The sequence below is a fragment of the Xiphophorus couchianus genome, chromosome 23 (assembly GCF_001444195.1).
Source record: "Xiphophorus couchianus chromosome 23, X_couchianus-1.0, whole genome shotgun sequence".
Lineage (NCBI taxonomy): Eukaryota > Metazoa > Chordata > Actinopteri > Cyprinodontiformes > Poeciliidae > Xiphophorus > Xiphophorus couchianus.
The window spans coordinates 7,831,954-7,858,312 of NC_040250.1; the positions used below are offsets into that span (position 1 = coordinate 7,831,954).

At 36.9% G+C, this 26,359-nt stretch overlaps 1 protein-coding gene across 4 annotated transcripts in view; it reads right to left on the minus strand.

Moving 5' to 3' along the window:
• Positions 1 to 3,406: 3,406 nt before the first annotated feature.
• The window catches only part of drp2 (dystrophin related protein 2), a 270,780-nt gene continuing 247,827 nt past the window's right edge, over positions 3,407 to 26,359 (minus strand). For 3 of the 4 annotated variants that reach the window (XM_028008992.1, XM_028008995.1, XM_028008993.1), the window contains 6 exons: positions 19,049 to 19,114; positions 14,149 to 14,295; positions 8,990 to 9,242; positions 5,452 to 5,569; positions 4,688 to 4,774; positions 3,407 to 4,383 (listed from right to left, as the gene is read on the minus strand). In XM_028008992.1, coding sequence (XP_027864793.1) covers positions 4,364 to 4,383; positions 4,688 to 4,774; positions 5,452 to 5,569; positions 8,990 to 9,242; positions 14,149 to 14,295; positions 19,049 to 19,114 — 691 coding nt within the window. In that variant the 3' untranslated portion in view covers positions 3,407 to 4,363. The remainder of the gene's footprint in view (positions 4,384 to 4,687; positions 4,775 to 5,451; positions 5,570 to 8,989; positions 9,243 to 14,148; positions 14,296 to 19,048; positions 19,115 to 26,359) is intronic. The other variant, XM_028008994.1, reaches the window with a different exon arrangement.

Here is a 26,359-nt window from a genome sequence, read left to right on the forward strand (position 1 = left end):
GCATCACAACGTTTTTGACCATTTTGTTGAAATATTTTCAGTAAACTCACAATTAAGCATTATTGCAAAGAAAAGTGCAGGAATCTGATGATTTTCCATGATAGTGGAATCTCAAACTAGAGCAACTATTGAAATTTGACATTGTACATATTTAAAAAGTGATTTGGTTTGATTGATAAAATAAAAATTGAGCACACAACTGTTATGTTAAAGGTTTTATTTATGTGTTCCTCTGGAGCCCAAAGGGCCACATAAATAGCTACAGCGGGCCGGACTTGGCCCCCGGGCCATGAGTTTGACACATGTATCACAGAACATAAGGAAAATATGCGAAAGCTACTGAGGGGAAAAATAAATACAAAAGTAAATAAATTAAGACCTGTGATTAACGTATTTAAGGCCAATTTAGATGTTTTAAAATGAATGTAAGACATTTTAAGGCCTTAATTTTGGAAACATCAATTTAAAACCTTGAATTGATGTTAAGGATGGGTGGACACCCTACATTAGCAATTGTAGCAGGATGGAGGTGAAGCGTCATTTTCACACCCAAATTTCAACTTCCAAGCTAAATGGAACGCAGCATCAAACGTTTTGTAATTCGTTGATTGATTTCTGCCATATGGCGGCCGTTTATGCTGATTGTTGTTGTAGTGACTGGATTCCTCATGTCTGAATCGCTCTAAACAATCTCTAACAAGCAGTGTAACTTCATTAAATATCCATTTCTTGTTGTTCTTGTAACTGCCATGTCGCTATGATATCAAGATAAATAACAGCTGACATGTTCTGAATGCCTCCGCGTGTTTTTCACAGTTTGTCGCTGCTACATGTTTTTGTGCATCTTGACGTGTGTGATGGGTAATCATTGTTTAATGAGATGCATAAATACCCAGAGATAAATCACAATGAGTAAACATGGCTTCTGCTCATTGTTCTCCTCTGAAGCTGCGCCAATGCACAACAAAAGAAAGAAAAGATTTCGGTAATGATAATGACTTCCCTCAGCACCGGGCTCCAGTGGAGGAGGAGAAATGGTGGCTTGTGTTTGGGAAACAAGGAGCTTTCTCTTGCTTCCCTTAAGGCTATTAGCATTTGTAATATGAACTGCACATCAACCATCCATCTGGCTGCGTCCTTGGGGATAGTTCCCTAGCAACAGTATCAAAACTAACAGGCATCGAGCGCCGAGGAGGACGGTGTCAAACGGGAGTGCTGAGCCTGGGGTCCGACAATGTAATGAGTGCAGCAGACAGGTTTCAGGTTCTTCTTTGTGAGGTCGGAGCTCCTACTGCTGCAACTCAAATGTCTCCGTCCGTCCTGGAAGAATGCGGTGGTTTCATTTCGCTTCGTTCTTCCGGTGCCGCGTCTACCGGTGGCAGACATATCAAAGTGGATCTCTCCCACCAGCCCTCCAGCGATAAATGGAACAATTCTTTTTGTTTTAGTATTTTCTACCCTCCTTTCATGTCTTTCGGGTCTGCAGTCCCTCACAGCGTCTCAGGTTTGACTGCGTGCTCAACTACGCCGTGATCCCCACTTGTCCCATCACTTTCAATCAGCAGCAGCCCTTTGCAAACACTGACACACAAACATCTGATGCAACCTCCTGTCCTGAAAATGAAAAAACGTTCAGAAAAACCAACCAACTCTGTCACACCGACTTGCTTCAGTTTTTTAAGGCATTAATAGTGTGTACAGGAAAATGCATGACGTAACTTACAGCGCCTCGAAAAAGCAATCACACCCTCTCAACTTTTCACATTTTGTCACTTAAAAACTAAAAGGTTCTGTGGATTTTATTGGGATTTGATGTGAAAGTCAAACACAAAGTAGTTTTTCTCTGCATCATCTACTAATCTGATTAGATTGAGAGCGTCTTTAAACTGCAATTTTATTTTTTTCCTACAGATTCTTATTCTAAAGTGTTGGACTTGAGGACTTTCTAATATAATTCGACTGCCTAAAGTAGGGGAGTCCAAACCTTTTTCCATGTGGGCCAAAATTGTTGACTCAAAAGTAATAATGGGTCAAAAAAAACAAAAACAACGTAAAATCAAGATTTTTAAACATTAGGGCTTCGTAGATAGAAAACAAGGAGTAAATTCCCACCAACTACTGAGAAATTTTATGATTAATCAAAAATTTTCTAGAAATTTCCATGTTTTTTTGGAGAAAAATTTTAATATAAACATTTTATTTTTTTCCCTAGCAAATTACCTTTTTTTTTTTTTTTTTTTAGGAAATTTTTGCAGAAATGTCCAACTTTTTTCCCCCATAATGGCCCTAATACAGATTTTGCATGTTTGCTGTACTAAAAGAAAGTTTTCAAATTTTCAGTTTCTTTTGGGCTTGATTGAACACACGTGAGTCCGTGGCGAAGATGAACGTCGTCCAGTAAACTTGTGATAAATTTACACTTTCCCATGACCAACGTTACAAAAAGCCAGCTAGCGAGAGTATATTAGCATCTAGTTAGCGGTAGCCTCAAATGCCTCAAGTCACACAACGAAGAATGAAGAAGTCTGCAAACAACTCAAACGTAACAAAAAATACGTATAATTATGGATTTAAAAGGGGTGATTTTAATCTATGCACGTGACAATTTTCATGTATACTAAAAAAAAAACCCAACTTAGTTCCTCCTTCTTCATAATTATGCACTATTTTCTGTTTCCCAATATTTTCTGTTTCCCAATTTCCCAAAATTCCCAATAATCCACTTTTTGTCTGTTGCAATGTTGCCAATATAAATAAGTTGAAGGGGTATAAATACTCTTATAAGGCTTATAAATAATAAAGTCATCTCTCCCGATCACTCAACCTTTTCTATATGGAAATACTTTCTATCAAAGTGGAATAATAAATGCACAATCCAGAGCTATCAGTATTTTAAAACTACATAGAATGAAAAGATCATTGTGGATAATGATGCTGCCGGAGTGCATCATGGCGGTGAGCCTCGTCTGGACCCCTGTTGTGTTTGAAAGTAGAGAGAGGGAGGGCTTCAGCCTTCAGCTCCTTCTGTCAGTTTCTCTTCACACAGCATGAAAACAATAAGATCCCGGGGAGGAGGCATGCATGCTGTTACTGATCGGCATACATTTCCTCAACAGGGCAGCGTTCCAGGAACAATACAAAATGGGCTCAAAACACCTAATTTGCCTGAATGATTTGGGGGGGGAAAATAAATCAATCTCCAGGTTTATGAAAGTGCGCGTGTTTCTGCACAGCGCGTTATTGATCATGCAGAGGCTCCTTGTGTATTTAAGCAGAGAGCAGGTTGAATCTGAATGTGTATGTATAGCAGCAGACGTGTGAAGGACTCACTTAGGAGAGGCAGGAGATGAGAGCGACAAGCAGAGTGAGGAGCGATATTCAGCGTGTGCAAACAGAGGCGCTGTGCTGGCGGGCACTTTGGGCAGTCTTTAATAAATCATGGATTTAACTTATGAAAATGCACCATTCTCACAAAAAAAACCCAAACAAAAAAACCCCCGGCTCTTCTGGGGGCTGCCAGCTCCAATTTGCATCTCCTAGTGATATGAAATCAGACAGCAGCCCTGATGCAATTACCAAAATCTGAAAAATAAACCATGATAACACATTCAAACGTAAAAAACACGCAGGTACGATGGCGTGTTAGAGCCATGATGGAGAGAGAAAAAGGAGGAGTACATTTCTGAGAAAAACCTCAGAAAATCTGAGAGTAATCAGAAATTTTCTAGAAAAAAATTGGAGATTTTTTATTTTGAAAAGTCAAAGATTTCCTAGAAAAAACTCAGCAATTCTGAGAGTAATCGCTGAAATTTTCTCAAAGTAAATTTGAAATTTCTGAGTTTGAGAAGTTGAAAATTTCTGAGATTAATCTTAGAATTTTTTTCTCTGAAATTTACTCATTTTCTTCTCTCTATAATGGCCCTAAAACAAAGTCGTACACAAGTGACCCCCTTCCCCTCCAGTTTTGTATTTTTCCAGTACTTCTGGACTTTGTGCTCTGATCTGATATAAAGCTTCACACCTCTGAACGACTACACAAATACTGGTAAGCACAGTGTCTTGGTTGGGCGTTTCGTTTTTTTTGTTGTCGTTTTTTTACCCTTTGACCTTCTGCTAACAATATATTCCTCTTGGCTCCTTAGCATGCTGTCACTGAGCTTATGAAGCGCAGCCTGGCCAAAAAGGGCATCAGCGTGAGCCTCTGGCAGTTTGCATGAGAAAGGCTTTTAGTGCACAGCGATCCGGATGAGGGTTAGTTCTTAATGGCGGCGGCGCCGTGGCAGTCGCAGGGTCTGACGTGTCGCCGCCTGACCTCGTGCCTCGTTTCAGGCTGCCGTTCTGTTATTGTAGGCCCCTCACAGGGTTAGATGTGTGATGTGGTGCCTGAAATTAAAGAGGAAAAGAAATGTAGGAGCGGAAGATTAAAAAAACAGACCAAGAAATCTGCAGCTAAATAGCCTTGCAGACTGCATCATAAAAGCACTGGGATGATTTATAAGTCTGACAGTGATGCTAACCGTTTCTCTTAGCAACAGTCGATGTGTCACTCTTATCGCCCTCCTCCTCTTTGCCATTTAATCTTCCCGTCCCTCCCTCCCTGACTATCGACCCGCAGCAGTACATATTTGCTCTCCTCTCCATGTCTCACTCCCCGGGGCAGAGATCGGTGCAGGCTGGATGGACTCACCCGGCTCGGAGGGGAAGACGTTTCTCAGCTGTTCGATGACCTCCTGAAGCTGCAGCACGGTGTCCTGCTCGCGCTCCAAATCATCTCCTGACACAAACACAGTTTTAACCCATCAGCACCGGAAAAACACACAATCTCACCAACTAATTCTGGTCCAGTTTCTACTGCAAATAATCTGCTTAAAATAAGACAGAGCTAACTTACATGTAACGTTTTATCAAGGTATAGGAGTTTGATTTACGTCAGTTATTCTACTGGCAGATTATTTCACTTAAAACAAGACAAATTTCCCATGTTGTTATATATTTTATTAGTTTCTTCTTTAAATATTGTGATTTATCACCAAATCCTACCAAGTGTTTTTGTTCAGTTTCTATTGGTATGTCTTAGTACACTTGAAATAAATAACTAATAACTAACTTACAAGTAACATCTTAGCAAGATATAGAAGTTTGTTTGTCAATAATTCCTTCATATTGATTAAAAAAAGTCCTAGTTCCACTGGCAGATCATTTTACTCATAAACAGACATTTTTCCCATAAGTGAAATATTTGGCCAGTGGAACCAGAACCTTTTCATTAACAATAAGGAAATATTTACTTAAAACAAGCTCCTATATTGTACTAAAAAGTTCCCTTTATGTTAGTTTTATCCTATTTTCAGTGTACTAAGATATTTGCACTAGAAACTAGACCAAAACGACTCTGTGTTATATTCTGGGTCAGCATGTTTGCGGGTTTCAGCCTGGCTGCGTGACGCTGACCTGCTGCCTCGGTGTCGGTCATCTCCCTGCTGGGCGGCTCCCCTTGGCGCCCGCCTCCTGACACCGGAGAGGAGAGCGTCGACAGCTCGGATCCGTTCGCCTCCGAATCATCTTTGGGCTGGAAGAAGAAATAAAACAATCATTCATTTACAAGTCTTCACCTTTATAAAGCGGTAAAGTCATTTCAGATAAGAGAATAACAGAACGGGTTGTACGGTGCAATGCCAAAGTGTTTGTACCCTTTGGACATCATAACTGGATTTATCACAGACCACCAGAAAGTGCATAATTGCAAACTAAATTTGTGATTATATTCAGACCCCCTGAGTCAACACTTTGTAGAAACACCTTATTGTAGCTGCAGGTCTTTAGAGAAATGTCTCTGCTTGCTTTGCACATCAGGTGGAAAAAACTTTTAATTGCTAATTATGTCAAGCTGGATTGAGCTACAATGAACATTAATTTTAAGGTCTTACCACAGAAAATCAAATAGATTTAGTTCTGGATCATTTATAGAATTTCATTAATTTCAAGTTGAAGAACAGAGGATTTTGTTTATCAGAATGAAAATAGATTTTATTTGTATTGTTGGTTTTGTTTTGATCAAATAAAAATAAATATCCTCAATACAATATATTGAAGTTGTTTAAAAAGTTTAAGAGGTGTCGATACATTTGCAAGGCACAATAAAACAGCCTTAAAGGGTGTCCAAAGTGTGGCCCGGGGCCATTTGTGGCCCTTGAAAGGATTTTGTTTGGTCCCTGAAAACAAAGTGGTAAAAATTTGATCAACAAAACAGAAAACAACTGATCACCCAAAAAATGGGAAACTGTCTGTTTTATGTTTTCAGTCTTTGACAATATGCAGATTTCATAACATTTTTTTATTGTTGAGCAGGTAAAGCAACAACAAAAGAATCATATTAAATCATTTTATGCTCTTTCAGTTGAATAAATTTGTCAGTTTTGGACACCTCTGCTTTAAACCAAACTTAAAATGTCAGCGTTGCTCTAAAACCTGCAGCACAAAAGGCTTAGGATCCCAATCAAACATGCACAATGCAACACAAAAATATAAAATGCAACATGGCATGTTTTTGTTTTTAGCAACACGGAAGCTGACCTCTGGAGGAGTTTAACGTCTGCAGAGACTCGAAACGGATTCACGCATTCAGATGACGGCTTCCAGAGACTTTATTTTACAAAGAAATTAATCTGTGATACTCTGTGAAAAATAAATCAAACAACATTTTTTCCTTCCTCACAAGCAGGAATACGCTGAGCACTCCCCTCCTCTTCCTCTGCCTGCTCTCTCTTAGCGAACATAAGAGGCAGCATCCCGTCCTTCTTTCTTAGCGTCTTTCTCATCTTTGTCCCTCTTCTTTCCCCTCATTCACTGACCTGAATGTGCAATTACTCTTACTTAATAATTTACACAATGTCATAATGGTAACAGCATGAGTCAGCTCCCACTCTCCTGTGCTGCTCTTTGTTATACATTTCCTTTATACTGCAGTGAATCTTTTAATACGATCCTTCAGTGTCTGTTCAACCTCGTCTTTTTGTACTGTACCTCTTTGTACTCCCTCCCTCCCCTCTTTATAGGCTCCATTGTTGCTTTCTGCACTCATATGAATGCAGTTATATAAATATTAAAACTCAGATTTTTTTTTCCAGCTCTATGCAGAAAAAGAAATAAGAGAGAAAGTTACTGTGGAACAAAGAAACACCTAAAAGGATTTATCTTCATGCCACTCGGTGATACTTGATATTAACTGTATAATGCTGCCCACAGAAACGGCTAAAATGATAAATGCTTTGCAGAATAATATTCCGGTTCAGTCAAGCTCTCTTTCATCAACGATAAAACAGACTCTTCCATTATATTTTATACACAAAACACCTGATGGAGGAAAGGATCTGCTTGCTAAACTAGTGATAAGACACACAAATACGTCTACAGACAAACCCCAGTGCATCACATACAGAGGGAATTGTGTTTTCTTCTTCTTTGGTTTTATAAATAGTTAATGGTGATTTATTTCAGATTAAATGGAGCAGCTCCTCTTGGGAAACTGAACTTGAACCAAATAAACAGAAAAACATGCAAACCTAACAAGATACATGAACATAACTTTATTAAATTAAAGGGGAATTACACAAAATAAATAGACTTTATATGATATAGCTTGCAGAATGATTACAGTTGTGTTTAGAAGTGAATATATATCAATTTTGAGCTTTAATTAGCCACTTTAATTTTATTGCGGAATGTCTAAGAACATCTAGTGATTTTTAAGAACAACTAGATGCAAAAATTTGAATTTATCAAGTATTTTATCTCTTAATTAACACATACTGAGCAGCATTTCAAAGAGAACGAAAGAGAAAATCCTCTGCCTTAACATTGCAAACTGCTGAACAATGTTGTATATTAATATTTCTGACTTATTTTATATTTAGTCTATTTTGCGATTTACAAGTACCATGTTTTGTTTGTATGGTAAAGTGTCTTGAGACGACATTTGATGTGAATTTGTGGGATATAGATAAAATGAACTCAACTGAATAATAATAAGAAAAAAAACACTTATTTTCTAAGTCAATCAAACCACACTTTTCATGCTTCAGGCTTAATTAAAATTACCAAAATGATTTCTATTTGCTAAATGCCACAATAATGAGAAAAAGGATACGTCAGAGATTTATGTTAGATTTGGTCTTAAAAATACATCCAAAAATTAACCTCTAATTAACTCAAATGTGTCAAAAAGGTTTGAATTTGGACACCGCTAGCTGTTAAAAGCAAGGAAATGATCTCAAAAACAAATGAAAAATTCAGTGAAAAACTAGTAATTCAAAGACAAATGTCAGAATTCAGAGGGGAAAAAAGTATAAAATCAGCAATTCATGTCAGAATTTGTAGAAAAAAACTAAATTTAGAAAAGAAGTTGGATTTCAGAGAAATATAATTGGAATTCTGAGAAAAGTCAGAAGTTGGAAATTAAAGTCAAAAAATCAGAGAAAAACATAATTCAGAGGAAAAACTAAATTTGGCAATTGAAGTGAAAATTCAAAGAAAACTGTTGGAGTTTGGGGGAAAGAAAATCAGGGGAAACGTTTATGGATCAAAGTAAAAATTCAGAAATCAGCATGTTTTTTTGTTGTGACCATCAACGATGATGTGGGAGTGGATAAAAGACGCCGACATCGAGCATTTTGAACAGTCCAGACCTCAGCATCTCTGAAGGTTCCTGGACAATGCTTCAGTCTGAGGTTAATGGTTGTGGTGCAACTGTTTAAGTGGGATTTATCCATACATTTCAACATGAACGCATCATTTTCTTCCTGAAAATTATTAACTCAAACCTGAACAGATACAATAAATCTGATTTTTAAAACATTAAAGTTAATTTCACCGAAAACTTTAATGTTTTCAGACTTTTTAATGAAAAAAGAGAATCATTAAAAAGTCGAAACCTGAAATTCACCCGATTGTATTTGCATCTCTGTTAAATCGCTGATTTAAATGGGTTTACCTGTAGCAGAAGCTCCCTGAGTCGGCGCAGCTGCGACTCCAGCTGTTTGTTGTGGTCCTCCAGGATCTGCATCCGGGTCTCCAGGCGCGTTTTGTGCTGCCGCAGCACCCGCGCCTCCGCCAGCAGCTCTTCGTCCTGCGCCCCTCCCGCTGTGGGCGACCCGGGGCCGCCCTCACCAGCCTCGGTCAGCATGGGAAGCGCCGCTGCTTCTTCGTGTTTCCACTTGAGTCGCCTGTACTCGCTCTGCAGCACCCTGAGGACACGCAGCGGAGGGCGGGGGAGGAAGCTGTCAGGCCAACTTATTGATGTAGGAGGCAAAAAAATATCAATATGATGTATATTTATTTACCTCCAACAGAAAAATGTACATAAATATTTAGTGTAACTGGAATAATCTCACTTAAAATGTAAATAGTGACATATTGCTCAGTGTAGCGTGCTACGCTTATAACTCCAAATGTACATTAACGCAAATGAATGTTGACAACTCACCCCATTAAGATTAATAGTCTTTAATACAAGCCTTAATACTCAGCACGCAATATTTCTCCTTGATGTGACACAATATTGCGAAAAACTGTTTAGAGTTTGTAGACTCGTGATGTATCGTTAATTAATTAGATTTTGGACACGCTGACCTGCAGGCTACTGACACTAAAGTGTCTGGAACAGCAAAATGCAAGGACTGGCGTCTTTCTTAGTCATAATTTAAATTAAAAACTTAATGGACTCATCACCAAACCTTTCACTGCAACTTTTGGGGTAAAAACAAGAGCGCTGTGAGCAGTTTACTTTTTAAATTTTTTTTTATCTGTTTCCATTTATGTGTGCATCTTGCTTATGTCTCCATCAGGATTTATTCTGCACCATTTCCAACAAGATTGGTGAGTAATTCTGATTCTAAACCATCTAATTGTCCCAAAGTGTCTCCCTCTAACAATTTGGAGTTAGGGCATAAAGAAATGCAGCAAAGCAGTCCAAAAATGTTGAGTACTTTCAATCTGACAACTAGAAAAATACTTCAAGTTATTTTGCTTCTTCTAACTAGTCTCCTGAGTTCTGCAGTGCATCAAATGTTCAAAGAAAAGCTGAAGCAATGCAGTGGTAAACATGCCTCCAACCACTCATCTGAAAGTTAAAATGAGTTTTCCCAAAGCAAATAAAGAGTCAGTTTTAACATTTATCTTTGTACTTGTGCAAATGAGAAATACATTTACATTTTAGATGCTGCAAATTATCTAACTGTGGTTTTAGTTAAATATTCTGTCTTCCAACAGAACAAAACAACTTATTTTAAGTCAGAATTTGTTTTGGAAAATCTAATAAGTACCAATAAAATCTATTTAATCAATCCCTTTGCATCAGTGTGAAGAGCTTTAGAGCGACTATTTGTTAATTTATTTATTTATTCACAACTTTCTAAAGTTCTTGTACTGTGATGACTCTTTGGGTCTTCAGTCATTCTTGGATTTATTGCCGGTGGTTCTGGTGGTGGCCCAGTTTGGATTTAATGCTGTGTTTGGTTTTCTCCAAATGTCACAGTCAAAACTAGCAGATCTTCACTAAATCTTACCTCATATTCTTGTGTAGTATTTAGTGCAAATATCTTAGTAAACCTGAAATAAAATAAAACTAACTTAAAAGTAACCTTTCAGCAAGTTAAAAGAGCTTGTTTTAAGTAAATAATTCCTTATTATCAATAAAAAGTATTAGTTCCACTGGCAGATTAGTTATGTCATAAGTGAAAACATCTGCGTGAGACCAGTACTTTTCATCATTATTAAGGAGTTATTGACTTAACACAAGTTTCTATGTCTTGCTGAAAAGTTACTTCTACCTTAGTGAACTTGAAATATGACAAAACTAAGAAACTAGACCAAAATGCTTAGATTTTGTGTTTTTGCAAAGTTGTGGTTCCCTCTAACTGAAGCAGGGAAACTCTTCCAAAAACCTCAGACCTTTTCTGAATCTTTCTGTCATAAACTTTAACACTTTAGGTCCTAACTGGGCTTTCTGGAGTCTGAGATGAAGAGTCTAATCTTTTACAATTTCTTTAATATAGTAATGTCTGACCTCTGTAGATGTTATGAACTTCACCTTGTTTGGTGACCTATTTTATTCCACTTTTTTAATTTGTCCTTTACCTGGATTAAAAACCTATTGAGATTAAAAACCTAACCTTTTTGTCAAGGGAGTTCTTGCAACAAATACAACAATCTAAATTATCATTGCTGAGTCTTTCCATATTGTGTTCAACTCTAGTACTTGAGTAAAAGTATTGATACTCAAAGTCAAATCTTACTCAACTACAAGTAAAAGTTGCTTTCTTAAAACTTTACTCAAATGTAAGTACTGATGTACTTACTTTTTAAAATACTTCAAAAGTAGAAATTATGTTTTCTAATAATGTCAGATTTATTAATGTTTTTACAGATTTTTGTAACTTGCTGAAACCACGTGATTGTACTGACATGTAGAACCGCTCTGCTACAAAGAATCTACGCTACTTGTAAAAACTTCAGCATAAAATGCTACTAAAAAATTTAAAGCTTTCTTTAAAATTTATTTAAAACGTCCCCACAATCGTATGTCAGTAAAGAAAAACGACAACAGCGGACTACAAAGTCTGCTGAGCCAAAGGGAACGAGTAATGACGTATTCCCATTTCAAAAACGTCACAAATTAGCACTGCCCCCAGAGGCCCCACAGAAGCCCAGCCCGTTACCTAGCAACCCCACAGAAGCCCAGCCCGTTACCTAGCAACCCCACGGAAGCTCAGCCCATTACCTAGCAACCTAAACTGAACTACTGGACTTTTGGACAGCTGGTTTTGCAGGCATTAGGACTACAGAAATGTAGTGAGTCAAAAGTCATAAGTTCCCCAAAAAATAAATACTCAAAATACTTACTTAAGTACAGTGCTCAAGTAAATGTACTTTGTTATTGTCCGTCACTGCTAATTAGTTATATTTTTACTACATTTAAAGGTCATATTTAGATAATTAAACCACAGTAGGAACCAGAACCCTTTTAATGTCTCCTAGTATTCAAAGTCCATGAAATAAAGTTGCTGTTTTAGTCCTGACTCTCAAAACACACGAGTAGTTCTCATTAATGCTGTTAGTTTGGGTCTCTGCAGCTATGTAATGGATTTCTTTTTTGTGGCCCTGATTTATTGTGTGTACACACATTACGAACACCATGTTGGGGCATTTTGAGAAAAATAGAAATAATAATTTGGTCAAGGTTTCCAACACCCGGAGGCTGTAAGTATGTGCGGGTTTACGTTGCTGTGGGTTTGTAAAGGTCACTGGCAAAGCAGGGAGGAGACAATTATTCATATGAATCATTCGCATAAAGATGCCTCTAGTGACAAATTAAGTGCATGTAGGAGAAAATGAATTAGCGTCATTTATGGAAAATGTCTGAACTCCAAGCACATAAATTCAAATCAAAGCATTAATATTTTGTGTTTCAGACTTGCTTTTCCTCTTGCGTCACACCAGTCAGTTCATTTTGAGCTTTTCTCCTCTATCTTTTGGACACAGGGTGTCAAAGCGAAGCTCAATTTACAGCTTCTTCCATGTTATCACACTGCTATACACATTTGGCTGACAGCTATGTGTTCAGATTGGGTTTTTTCTTCTTTATTTTCAGTTGGCTGTTCAAATGACTGTAGATTTTGAGTGTGTTTACTCCCAGCAGGAGATATTTCAAATCGGAGAGTTGTTGAAAACAGTGCGAACAATAAACACCTGCACACTTTTATTGAGCTTGTCTGGATGTCTCACTAAACCAGAAGATGACACTGCAAAAACACAAAATCTTATCAAGTATTTTAGGTCTAGTTTTAGTGTAAATATCTTATTCAACTGATGTACAGGTGACGTTTCAGAAAGATACAGGAGCTTAGTTTAAGGCTGTGTTCACACTGCAGCCTGAAGTGACCCAATTCCGATTTTTCGTCAAATTAGATTTTTTTTTTGCCGGGGCCGTTCACACTTCCAAATAAATGCGACCTGTACGTGTTCTCCAGTGTGAATGGGCAAACGACCTGGAAGTGTCCCACATGCACAGTAGAGGGCGCAATAGCGTCAGTGTTCTCAGTGTTTTGCCATCCACCATAAATAGAAGAAGTGCTCAGTGTTCGCAGAAGTAAACATGGATGCTAACGGTGGCGCATAGCTTACACATTTGAAGTTGTTGTCCGACCGGAGCAGCACTTTAACAGCTTAATCCTCATTACAGTCCGTCATGGTTCTTGTTTTTATTGTATTGTATAGTGACATTTGTTGAGTATCAGTGACGTTCAGGTCGGATGAATGCGACCTGGACGTTAAATCACATTTGAATCGGATACGTATCGGATACCCAAGTCAGCTGGGTCGCATTCGAAAAGAATCCAACCTGTGTTGTTCAGACTGTCATGACAAGATGGGATACAGGTCCCAAAAAATCGGAATTGGGTCACTTCAGGCTGCAGTGTGAACGCAGCCTAAGTCGGCAATTCCTTAATAGAAGATTATTTAACTTATAACATGAGAAAAATGCTGTAAGTGAAATAATCAGCCAGTAGAAGTAGTAAATTTTTAACAATATTAAGACTTATTTATTTAAAACAAGCTCCTATGTGTGGCTGAAAACTTGTAAGTTAGTTTTGTCACTGACTCCAAGATTGTCATTAGGACAAGATTAAAAAATTTAAATAAAACAATGTTAAAACTATGATCAAAAATCTATTTTTGGAAACATATGGCAGCAGAAACAAAACTGGTTTATATGGCTTAGTTTTACATTTTACATTACATTTATATTTTCCATGTTGTAAGTGCAATAATCTGTCAGTGGATCAACATTAAAGAATTATGTATTTAAACCAAGTGAATAATTTCTTGCTAAAATGTTTTGTAAGTTAGTTTTGTCTTATTACAAGTTTACTAAGGTATTTGAAGTAAAGCCGACACCAAAAATACTTGGTAAGATTTGTCTTTTTTCAGTGCAAATAGTCAACAACGTTGTTATTCCTGATGTGTATTGATGGATATATCTGGTTTACTTCTATTTTATTTTTCATAAATGATCATCTCAGTCGATAAATACTTCAGGAATTGTTATGCATAAGTCAAAACTTCAGGATTGGGACATTTTCCCGAACAGACCTGTTCTCGTTCTCCAGGCGGGCCAGGGTGCATTGGAGCTGCTCCTTGTCCTGATGCTCCAGGTGAGCCAGTAGCATGTGCTGCCCGCAGGGTGAATCGTGGTCCAGGGCTGGGCTGGAGTGACGCAGGAGGTACTGATCTTCATCCCTGAGTCCCCCACACAGGAGACAGCACACTGAGCCACCAGCACACAGCCACCAGCAGCACAAAGCAGAGCCAGCGGCGCGGCATCACGGCCGAAGCAAAGCAAGCAGGATGATGAGGACGGGATCACAGAACGAGACAAAACCAAACAGAACGGGACAAACCCGGCTCACCGCACCATTAAACCTCTGACATCTACCAAAACGGCTGAGCTCATCTTTAACTTCAACACAACTCCGACAATAATAAAATCACCACTGACACTGAAATAGAAAAGATAATGTGAGGATCTATTACAGCAGACTTGAGGCAATAAATAGATGTCTAACTGTCTGGCAATTATTGTAATGGATGTAATGGAAAGACAGTTATTTTGCAGTTTATGTCTGGTAATAATACGTCTGCCAGTGGAGACAACTTTATTGGATTAAAGTGAACAGAAAGTTATAACCTTTTTATTTTTATGCCTGGTTATACATTGCGGTGATATTTAGAAAAAAACTCCAGCTTTTTTTCTGCATTGATTTAATGTGTTTTAATCCAACCTAGACCACAGCCTGTCACAATAAACAATTAATCAATTAATCCCATGATAGATTAACATGAGCGCAATAATTTCAATTCTCATAATTAGTATTTATGTGTGTATAGAGATATTATAATCCATTTTATTTATGGTTTTGATTGTATGAAAGTATTTATTTCCATTGTATTTACTGTATTTTAGTTGTCGTGTTTCATTTAGGATATTTAAAATATTTTTCAGTTCCCGTGTTAAGTTTTCTTTAGAAGATTAAAGTTTATTGTTCTTTGAGACGGCAAACTCACATTGTTTTTATCAATAAATTACTTGAAAATGGTCTCAAAATAGCAATAGTCATTTATTGCAACATGCAGACTGCCTCAACAAACATGTGAAAGAATAACTTTCTTTTACACGTCGCTCTTTGTTGCTCAGTGTGGCGACAGGATGCAACGGTGGCTGGGAGGTCCAAACTAACGTTACAAAATATGGAAACCTTTTACAACTTTCAAAACAAAGGCACATTTTAGAAAATAAATTAATAATATGTGAAACATTTTTACAAGCCTCAAAACAAATGACAAAATCAAGCCAAAAGGGAATGTACTAACTCCAAGTGCTCATTTCAATAATAATAATAATAATAATACATCAAACTTATGTAGCGTTTTTTTTAGAGTTCATCATCTGTCAGCTGTCAGAGGAGACGTCGGTGTTTTATACTTGGTAGTGGATACAGACTGTATGCGGTATTTTGGACATTTTAGTCAGCAATTTTACAGAAGCTGCACATTTTCAGAAAAAAACTAAAACAAACCATCACCCTCCTGCTACTTCCTGTTGTCTTCTTCGTCGTGTTCAGTAGCAACATCTGGATGCTGATTGTTTGACTTGTGTGATGCAAAAAAATATATATATATTTCCATTACAATTTTGTAAAATATATTTTATGACCTCATTCTAGTGTAGAAACTTTTTGTTTGAAAATTGTCATGTTTCAATTTGTGTCATTTGGAAAAAGTGACAAAAAATCTGAGCAGAAACACAAAATCTTTCAAATTAAAGATTTATTTTCCAACTCTGACCTGGTCATGACCTACAGGACAGCAGTGCCCAAAATAATGAGACTGCAAATCCGACCGTATGAAGTGAGCTTCTTCCTCAGGGTGACTCATCGCTGCTACTCAGCCTTAACTAAGATTTCAGCTATTTAGGAAGAGCTGGAAGTAGAAATGGGCTTCTTGAATTTAAAGGTAGGAGGTTTCATGAGCTCCTTCCTGGAGGGCGTTTTTCAGATATGACCCACTAACAGGAGGTCTCCTGGCAAATTATTGACTTGTTGGGGAGATTAGATTTCGTATCTGACATCTGAACACCTCAGAGTCCCCTGCAGATAAGCTGGAGAAGGCAGCTTCAGAGAAGGCTTTCTGGAAATCTCTGCTTAAGCTGTTTCCCCTGCAGCTTTTTCTTGAATGTGTGGCAAAGGCAGCATGACTGGATGTAGCAACAAAACTTCTGCAATACAAAATATATAAAAAATTACCTGTAACTTATAAAGAATTATCTGCTAATTAGCTTTCAAATTTACTGTAAGATTGCTTTGGTATTCTGACTGAATAGAGCAACATCTTATACATTTAATTTCTATTTATTACCCAAAATGAGCTAAAATGCCTTGAAGATTTTTACATTTTGTGACATTAAAAATAAAAACTTTATAGTATTTTAATGAGATTTTATGTAGAAAATTAACATAAAGTATAACATAACCATAATATAGATGGAAAATGTTTCATGTGTTTCAAAGTAATTATGGAAAACAAATCTGAGGAAGCGTGGCATGGATTTGCAGTCATTATGTGGACCAACTGTTCAAATTCAAAAACACTTTATTGATCTCAAAGGGAAATTAAATGTTCTTGTAACTCATATTAATTAAAAATTCCTCAAAGAATTCACTGAAACTGCAGCTGCATGTCTTTTGGGATTTATCTCAATTGGGTTTGCAAATATGGAGGCTGAACACTTTGCTCCTACACTGCAAAAACACAAAACCCTATTAAGGATTTTTTTATCTTATTTCTAGTGGAAATATCTTTGTAAAATTGAAATAAGACAAAACTAACTTACAAGTAACTTTTCTTCAAGAAATAGGAGTTTATTCAATATTGCTTTAATATTCATAAAAAAGTACTAGTTCACTAAAAACATGGGAAAAATATAAGTGAAATAATTTGCCAATTAAATAACTTTTTCATCAATATTAAGGAATTACTGACTTAAAACAAGCTTGTATATCTTGTTAAAAAGTTACTTGTAAAATAGTTTTGTTTTATTGCAAGATATATGCACTAAAAACTAGACCAAAATTACTTTTTGTCAAAGTATGTTTTTTATTTTTGCACTGTATTTTACCTTTATTCCAATAAATGAAGGAGTGTAAACACAAAAATAATTTTATTTTATATAAAGTTTAGCAGAAGAGAGACTTGCTTTTCTTTGAATATAGAGAAATGTGCAGAGAAAAGGTTTTAAATATTCAGTTAAATTCTTCAGAGACTGTTGTTGCATTTTGTCATATTTTTGGTGATGCAATGAGTATAAAGTTAAAAATAGCAAAACAAGTTCTAAAAAGGAACAATTTAGTTTGATTACATTTTATGTATGAGAAAATAAGCAGAAAAAATCTAATTTGGGAGGTTTTACATTTTTTGGTGAAAAGTAAAAAATGACTTAGTAACCAATTACTTTTGAAAAAGACTAATCAGTAAGTAAGTAGATCATTTCTTGGGGAAGTAATTTTTAATTAGAAACTAATCACTATTTCCAAGTAACTTGACCAACTCTGTTATTGACCCTAATGGATGCTAAATTTTCTCCCCGGCTGTTCTTTGGTTTTCATGATGCTGTTTGCTCCTTAATGTTCTCTGGAAAACCGCTGAGACTCTAATGGACGTACCTAATGTTGGTCTATCTAATAAAATTGTGATAAATTACACTGAGATTTATCATTTTCACGCGACAAAAATATGAAAAACGTCAAGGGGAATGAAGACGTTTTCGAGGTTATAACCGTATTTCACCTCAGTTTCCTGCCAGTAAGTACAGTGAATGCAGAGCAATGTAGGAAGATGAGGGAGTGGTGAAAGCTGTGGACAGAGACAGCAGGAGTCGGGACAGAAAACAGCATGATAGCAGCCAAAACACCAGCTGGAGACGCAGATAGCAGAGCAGCACGTTCGGAGCCATGCAGCAAAAGAAGCTGCACTGACAGACAGAGTGACAGGTCTGCAGAATCAACCCCAAATACAAGACCACAAGAGCAGAAAGCAATGCTGCTACTGGAACCGAGCGGCTTGTCATGCATACCAAACATGCTCAGCAGCTCAATTATAGATGCACATACTTGTAGAGTTACATGAAAATGCAGGAGTTCTTAAGATGCATGCGTGTATGAACAAAGGCTTGAGAAGCACTGACGTCAGAGGTAAAACTTGTTTTAACAAGTTTTGTTTTAGACAAAATAAAAAATTGCTCTTTATGTGGTGTCAATCACCGCCTTCTCTCACAGGCAGACAGACATAACATTCATCTGAAGAGAAATAATAAGCACATTTCACAATGCACACACTGAGAGATGCACCTGGAGTCCCAAAGACCATACAACACTTTGTACAGAGCTGAGACGACTTTAAAGTGCATTGAAAGAGAAAAACAATCTCAGAGGAGCAAACGTTTGACAGCTCACACCAATGTCAACAAACAATGAGACACTGACTCAAAGGATGGCTCCCAACAACTCGAAACCTCTTTCTCCACTCTCAGTTTTCCACAATGAGAAGTGACTGCATCATTCACATCAAAATAACACTTCTTCCACTTACTGCTACTCACTCTCAGCCAAGTCCTACAAACACAAACAGGCTCTCACCGCTATCTACACAAACCCAGAGACTCGAACCACAGCAGGCGAGTCGCATGATGGAGGAGCACGACACTCCATGTGTGTCAGTCCCATTATGTGGACGATTACTTATGTCGCCCAGTAACAGACAAACATCCATGTTCAAGCTGGAGCACAAACATAACAGAAATGGCTGATGTCTTGAGGGCCAAAGGGCGCGCGCGCGCACACACACACACACACACACACACACACACACACACACACACACACACACACATAAAGCAGCGACTGTAATCAGGGCGTTTGTTGTTTGGCCACATACTCACAGGCTCTCGTCTGGAGACAGGCTATCCGTGAAGAATGAGCAATTCTGGTTTTCCATTTCTGCCAATCTGTAAACAAACCCAAGTCAGTCAGTCAATGAATAAATGAATAAATAAATAAAGTCACAATCAATCAATCAGGTGTTGTCTCTAGTGAACATCCCATTAAACAGAAATGTTTTCTGGAAAAACAGTCAAAAGTCAATAAATCAAAAAGTCAACCTGCAAAAAATATGATAGCAAAATTACTACAGTTCTGGAAAACATCAAGAGTTCACTGCACTGAACCCCATTGAAAACCTGCTGGTTATTCACCAAATACTGATTTCTGAACTCTTCCTGAGTTAAAACATTAGTATTGTTGTTTCTAAAGGTTAGTGTTGTTTCTAAATGAATATGAACTTGTTTCCATGGCCTTATTTGAGCTCTGAAAGCGCTACGTCTTTCTCATTATTTTGACCATTTCTCATTTTCTGCTAATAAATAAATTTTTCTTTGAATTTCAGAGGCCTGTTGTCAGTAGTTCATGGAATAAAAGAACAATGTTAATTTTACTCAAACATTTACCTATAAAGAGTAAAATCAGAGAAACTGATGGTTTTTCAATGGTCTCATAATTTTTTCCAGAGCTGCACATTCATATCAAAATATCGCAAAACAACGGACGAGGATTAGGACCGCTGAAAAAAACAATTTAGATTTTTTTCTCAGAATTTTATTTTAAAAAACTGAAGAATTCTGAGGATTCAGTGATGCTGGTTGTTTAAATCTGAAAATATTTCAAGAGGGCATTAAGAAGCTCTAGTAGCATACATAGAGCTAAAATTAACTTTAAATTGAATTGTTTCATTGACAATTATTTCTATTTCCAGAACAGAAATAATGAATTGAATTTTGTATTTCTGCACAGAGCAGTCAGTAGGTAGAACTGATCTAAAGCAGAAAGACATGAAAGCTGCAGATTTATTCATGTGTTTATTTACACACGTACAAGTTTTTGTGCCAATGCAACATTCAGCCAAACATTCACATAGGACCAATTGAGAAACTAAGATGTTTGCTGAACTGAAATGTTACTAAACATGAACATCAAATTATATTTCATTTATAATTTTATTGACTTTACCAAACATTTAATTAAAAACTACAGGCCTGAATTCATACATTTTGTTTACACGGCTACTAGAAAGGCTGGCAACTTGGATGTGTAACACCTTTAGAAGTGTTTGAAGGCTCTTGCACCAGAACTTGTTGTTGCAGCAACATGTTCTCAGATTTTGAATAATTGCATCCAACTAGCAATAAACTGTTTAGAAACATCTGGTTCACAAGATTGCAGAATGGCAAAAACACTTTTTTCGCCTTAGAGAAAGAGCTATAAAAATGTCCACAAGGACAGAGGATAAAACTGTACTGTGACTGTCTGGCAGCCTGCAGGCAATAAAAAGCCTTTTTAGAAATAAGCTCTTCTGAAATGTAAGCCTGTGAGGAGGCAGAGTGAGCGGTTTGGGGGTGTTTCAGAACGAAGGACTGATTTGACTTTCAGTGGACAGCCGTGCTTCACAAGCTGTAAACTGTTTACTTGATAACAGCGAATACAGGGAGGTGGTGAGAATAAAACAACCCATTTATTAACCTTTGAATGGAAGAAAACCACAAGTGAACAAGCAAAACCATATTTTTCTTCAAAACCTTTTGTAAATTGACATTAAAAGAGATTTGTTTTAAATAAATATATGAATGATCATTTCCTATACTATTTGTGGATGCATCTATGCTACAAATATTCCTGCTAAAAGTGTATTATCCTGCCAAAGTTTCTGCTTGAACTTATAATCACAGAGATAAGCTGCTCTCATGTAGTTTCAGTTTTTAAGACCTTGAATTTTATTGCTAATGGATCAATTTTGTGAAGAGTCATATTGCGTAACAGCAGATTGCTTTCGCATATTGCTTCATTTTTACAACGTGTTTTACATAAGCCGTAATGTTTATGGTTTTTATTGAATGATTAAATATTAAATATATCAACAGGGACCAACTATTTTTATCAGAAACTCCTTCAGTCTCTGCTTCTCACCCTTTGCTCTCAAAACAGACTGATGTTAAAAGGTCTGATTCATTCATTGGTTGGTGACGCGGTGAGCAGGAAGGACCTCCAGTACCAGTCAGTCTTACATTGAATCTGAAGAGGCTTCTGACTGAAGACTGTTGCTGTAGGACAGTCTCTGGCCTGTCATGATGAACTAACATTTTAATATCCAGGCAAACGCTACACAGTATGCAGCCGTTTAATAAATTTGTTTCTTGAAGTCTTGACTCTTTAACCATTGATAGCTACACCAAGGGTCCAATTTAGTTCATTTTAATCCAATTATAGTCAGCTAGAAAGTGTGGCTCATTGGGGGAGTCATGAATCCAAAGCAAGTTGGAGCGTCATCCGCCTAAAAACCTCAGCCTTGGTTTGTTTAAAGTAAACTGGGACGGTTCAAATGCATATGTGAACACCAAGCAGACCAGAGAACACTCGGAAAGCAGGGAATTCTGGGTAAATGCAGCCAAACAAAATGTATGAGTGTAGCACTAAAGGGAGAAATAACTTGTGGTCTTTTACCAAAGACAAAAGATAAGTCCTACAACTGGTCAAATCTGACGGCACTCCATTTTTGTTTACATTTTGTGAAGAAGGAAGTTGCATTTATGACTTCTTCTGAGGTTTTTGTGTTGTTTCCTTCAGTAGTTCTTGGTGCAGCACCACCACAGGCGAGGAGGGGAACAGGTTTTTCAATTAGTTTGGATCATTTGACAGAGCAGTGTGAAAGTGAACCCCACCAGTTGAAAATATAAATCTTGAAACACCCTAAGAACACTATGTTCTTATGAACATTATGTTCTTAGGGTTCTTATGAAGGAAGTAGTTAAAAAAAATATTGGTTTGTTCTTTAAATATTGTGATTTATCACCTGGGAGAAGCAACACATTGCACTGCCAAAACACAAGATCTTACCAAGTATTTCTGGTGTAATTTCTAATAATCACTTCATATTGTTGAAAAAGTACTAGTTCCAATGGCAGATTATTTCACTTAAGACATTTTCCAGTGTTATAAGTGAAATAATCTGCCAGTGGAACCAACTTAAACATACAAAATAAGTAAAGAAAGAACTAAAACCTATTTGGACTATTTTTGAATTATTTTCACATGGTAACACAACCAAACTATCACATGATAGTTTTGGTTGTGTCTGTTAATCTGTATGTTTAATAAAGAGATGTTTTCATGAGCAATTCCATCTCCACTGAAAGATATTACAAAAACAAAAATGCTGTTAAAAGACCGATTTTCAACCAGTTTTCTGCATAAAAGTGTAAAAAATGTAAACATGTTTTCACTTAGGATCTTTAAAGGTCTATGTATAATTTTAAATTAACATTTGTTATCACTGTGACTGCATACAAAATAGACCGAGGTGTATTTGAGAATGAATTGAAAGGGAATGCAAACACTGCAAACGGGAAAAAAAAATTTAATTTACAAAATATTTTTGGTTTAGTTCCTAGTGAAAATATGTTGGTACACTTATTTGAAGTAAGACAAAACTGACTAACAATTAACCTTCCAATGTGATTTAAGTCAATAATTGCTGAATGTAGATTTTAAAAAGTACTGGATCCACGGTAGATTATTTCACGTATAACAATTTTCCAATGTTATAAATGAAACAATTTGCAATCACATTAAAGGATTATTAACTTAAAACAAGCTCCTATTTCTTGCTGAAAAGTTACTTGCAAGTCAGTTTTGTCTTATTTCAAGTTTACTGAAATGCTTCCACTTGAAATTAGACCGAAATTTGTGTTTTCGAAGCTTGATGAAAATGTATGACCAGCATACAGACTACATGCCAGCAGACCTAAATGTTTGCAGCAGCTTTCCTCCAGCAGAGAGATTCGCTCCAGACTGCATCAAGTTCTGCAGCGCTGTCAGCTGAAGCAGTGAGGAGTGAAAGCAGCACCGGGTAGTGATTTAGAGGCTGTCTGCAGTGTCCAAGCTACATCCTATTTCTTTTCATTTTCCAACGCAACTGCAGCTCTGAAAAATGTTGGATTTATCCGTGTCGTGGTACAGGAGTCCTGGCACGGTGAACCTTACTGCTCGTAATTCAATCTGCAACACTATTCATCAGAAGGGGTCCTAAAACCTCAAGACTGAGTCAGGGACAAGAGTAAATGAGAAAGAAAAGGGCAGAACGTAATAGCACACAGTAGTGTGTGTATTCTCTGGTGTGCACAAGCTGGTGTTTAGCTTTTTCTACATAATATTGGATGTGAAAGGAAATGAGAAATGAGAGAGAGCGAGGGCTGGAGAGGAGAAATCCTGCCTGAGCTTCAAGAGGCTTCTTTATTATCTCCTTCTCATCTATCCTCTGTGAGATGTCACAGCAGCGGTGATGATGAAAGGAATGAAGTTCGGCATCAATGAATAGGGAAGAGCGCACCGAGAGATACAGACATAAAAATCAGAAAAGAGAAAGGAGGCCATGTCGGTGTTTGAAGTGTACAAATGTCACATTTGTAACCTCAAACTTCAAATACAAATATGGTGTTTGAGATGAATGAAGGATTTATAAAACGGCAGGAATAAATTTGGCAACATTTAATGTAAAACATCTTTGAGGAAGGTGGACTTCTGCGGCTTCATGCCTTAGAAAGTCTGGCTCAAGGCAAGGGAGTTTGTAAAATTACACATTTCCTCAAAAAATACATTTAAATGTAACTAGCACAGTTGAAAAAAGGAGTAGTTACAGATGTACGAAAAAGGGAAAAGTAATTTGGTGGAGACATTGAATTATTTTATGCAGAAAGAGAACAGCAAAGTTTTCTCATCTAGAAACTTATTTTATGACCAGAGGAAAGTCAAGTTTTCTTCAACACTTAACCTCTGCAACTTTAACAGAGGAGGAGATTTTCTTTTTTGCTACTTTGAAAAGGTTATTTCTTCATAGTGCTGTGGGGGTGGTGGCAGAAGTAAGAAAGTGAAAAACATCTTTCAAATTTTTTGTTATTCTACAAGAAAGAATTTAAAAAGAGTCAGCCAAGGAATAATTATTAAGTTATTCTGACATCTATGAATTTCCTTAGAAAATGCAAAAGTAATGTAAATATTTATAACACTTCCTCTCAGTCGCCTACCTATGACGAAGAGCAGTGGTGGGATTGGTTTGCAGTCATCCGTACAGAGAGGCCAAAGAGCCAAAGAGAAAAAATTATTTTTTTAAGCTGCAGCTTGAGTAGGCCTCTTTTCAGCTGATAGTCTCAAAATGTTGAACTCCTACAGTGGAATTGCAAAGTCTGAAATGGAAAATCTTCCCTGAAGTCAGACTTGGAAAATAAAATGGCTCTCACCAACTTTGACACCAAAATCCAATATGGCTGCCATGTGTCTAAAAATACCCCAAATCATTCAATATAATATGCATTTTCAAACATATTTCCTTCATGTTCAAATTCATAAAGACCTTTTGTGTTCCAGGATTTCCCCCAGTGTTTTAAAAGCTTGGCGGCCCGCTGTACTTTACCAGCCCCCCTCCGGGCCAAGAGTTGCTTGTTTTTTGTTTTTAGAAAAGTTAATAATAAGAAGAAATTTTATTAATAATTAAAAAAAAAAAAATTATTATTTTAATCCAGATTGAAAGTATCTCTGTTGCTCTGAGCGTTTCACTGGTGGAGCAAATGTATTCCTAAAAGATAATTTTATAGTTTATGCATTTAAAGCTGGAGAGTGGACCAAACACACAGCTGGCGCTTCTGCGCGTTGCTTCTGCGCGTTGCTTCTGCGCGTTGCTTCTGCGCGTTGCTTCTGCGCGTTGCTTCTGCGCGTTGCTTCTGCGCGTTGCTTCTGCGCGTTGCCTCGCGCTCTGCCGCCGAATGATCTCTGCCCTCCTTTCACTCATACAGGTTGACCTGTATGGATATTTACATCAACCCCTGTGTGAAATTATTTTTCTTTGGCGAACTCCACATCAAGGTAAGAGTTTAAACCCCACCGCTCTGGTTGCGCAGCTCTATGTGAACAGCAGAAATAACTTGTAGACGAGCGTTCAGACGTGCACAATGAGGGAGCGTTGTGATGATTTATATTTGTGAACAAACAATTATCTCAACACGCTGCCCAATGTGTGGCTCTGTCTTCCCTGTAAAGTTTATGTATGTGGTCCCAGTTGGCCGGTACGTTAGTGGTTCCCAAACCAGCGTTAACCACATCATGCAGGTTCAGCCCGGTGAGGAGCTTTCGCGCTCACTTCACCAGACAAAGACACACACCTGCAGTTTTTGTTAAAGTTTTATGTTTTTTTAATGAAAAAAACTGATTTGGAAAAAAACTATTTTTGCCTGATTTTGTTGGGGTTTTTTTTGTTACTTATATAAATTATTGTAATTTTCTATCCTTAAAATACCAAATTGTATAGTTAACTTTATATTTTGGTCCATCTGATAATGTAAATTTTAAATATTATATGTAGGCTTTTTAACAAATACTTTTTTACTCATACTTGAGTCATTTCTTGGACAGTTATTTTTTACTTTTACCTGAGTAAAAATGTAGTATAGTATAGTATAGTATAGTATAGTATAGTATACTGTAAAACAGCAGAATACAGTGTCGTGTAGTATAGTACAGCACAGTAGAGTATAGCATAGTATACTGTAGTATAGTATAGCATAGTATACTATGGTGCAGTGTAGTGTAGTATAGTATATATAGTATAGTATGGTGTAGTATAGTGTTGTATAGCATAGTATAATATATATAATATAGTATAGTATAGTGTTGTGTAGTATAGTATAGTATAGTATAGTAAAGTATAGTATAGTGTTGTGTAGTATAGTATAGTATGGCACAGTATAGTATAGTATAGTATACTGTAAAACAGCAGAATACAGTGTCGTGTAGTATAGTACAGCACAGTAGAGTATAGCATCGTATACTGTAGTATAGTATAGCATAGTATACTATGGTGCAGTGTAGTGTAGTATAGTATATATAGTATAGTATGGTGTAGTATAGTGTAGTGTAGTGTTGTATAGCATAGTATAATATATATAATATAGTATAGTATAGTATAGTGTTGTATAGTATAGTATAGTATAGTATAGTATAGTAAAGTATAGTATAGTGTTGTGTAGTATAGTATAGTATGGCTCAGTATAGTATAGTATAGTATACTGTAAAACAGCAGAATACAGTGTCGTGTAGTATAGTACAGCACAGTAGAGTATAGCATCGTATACTGTAGTATAGTATAGCATAGT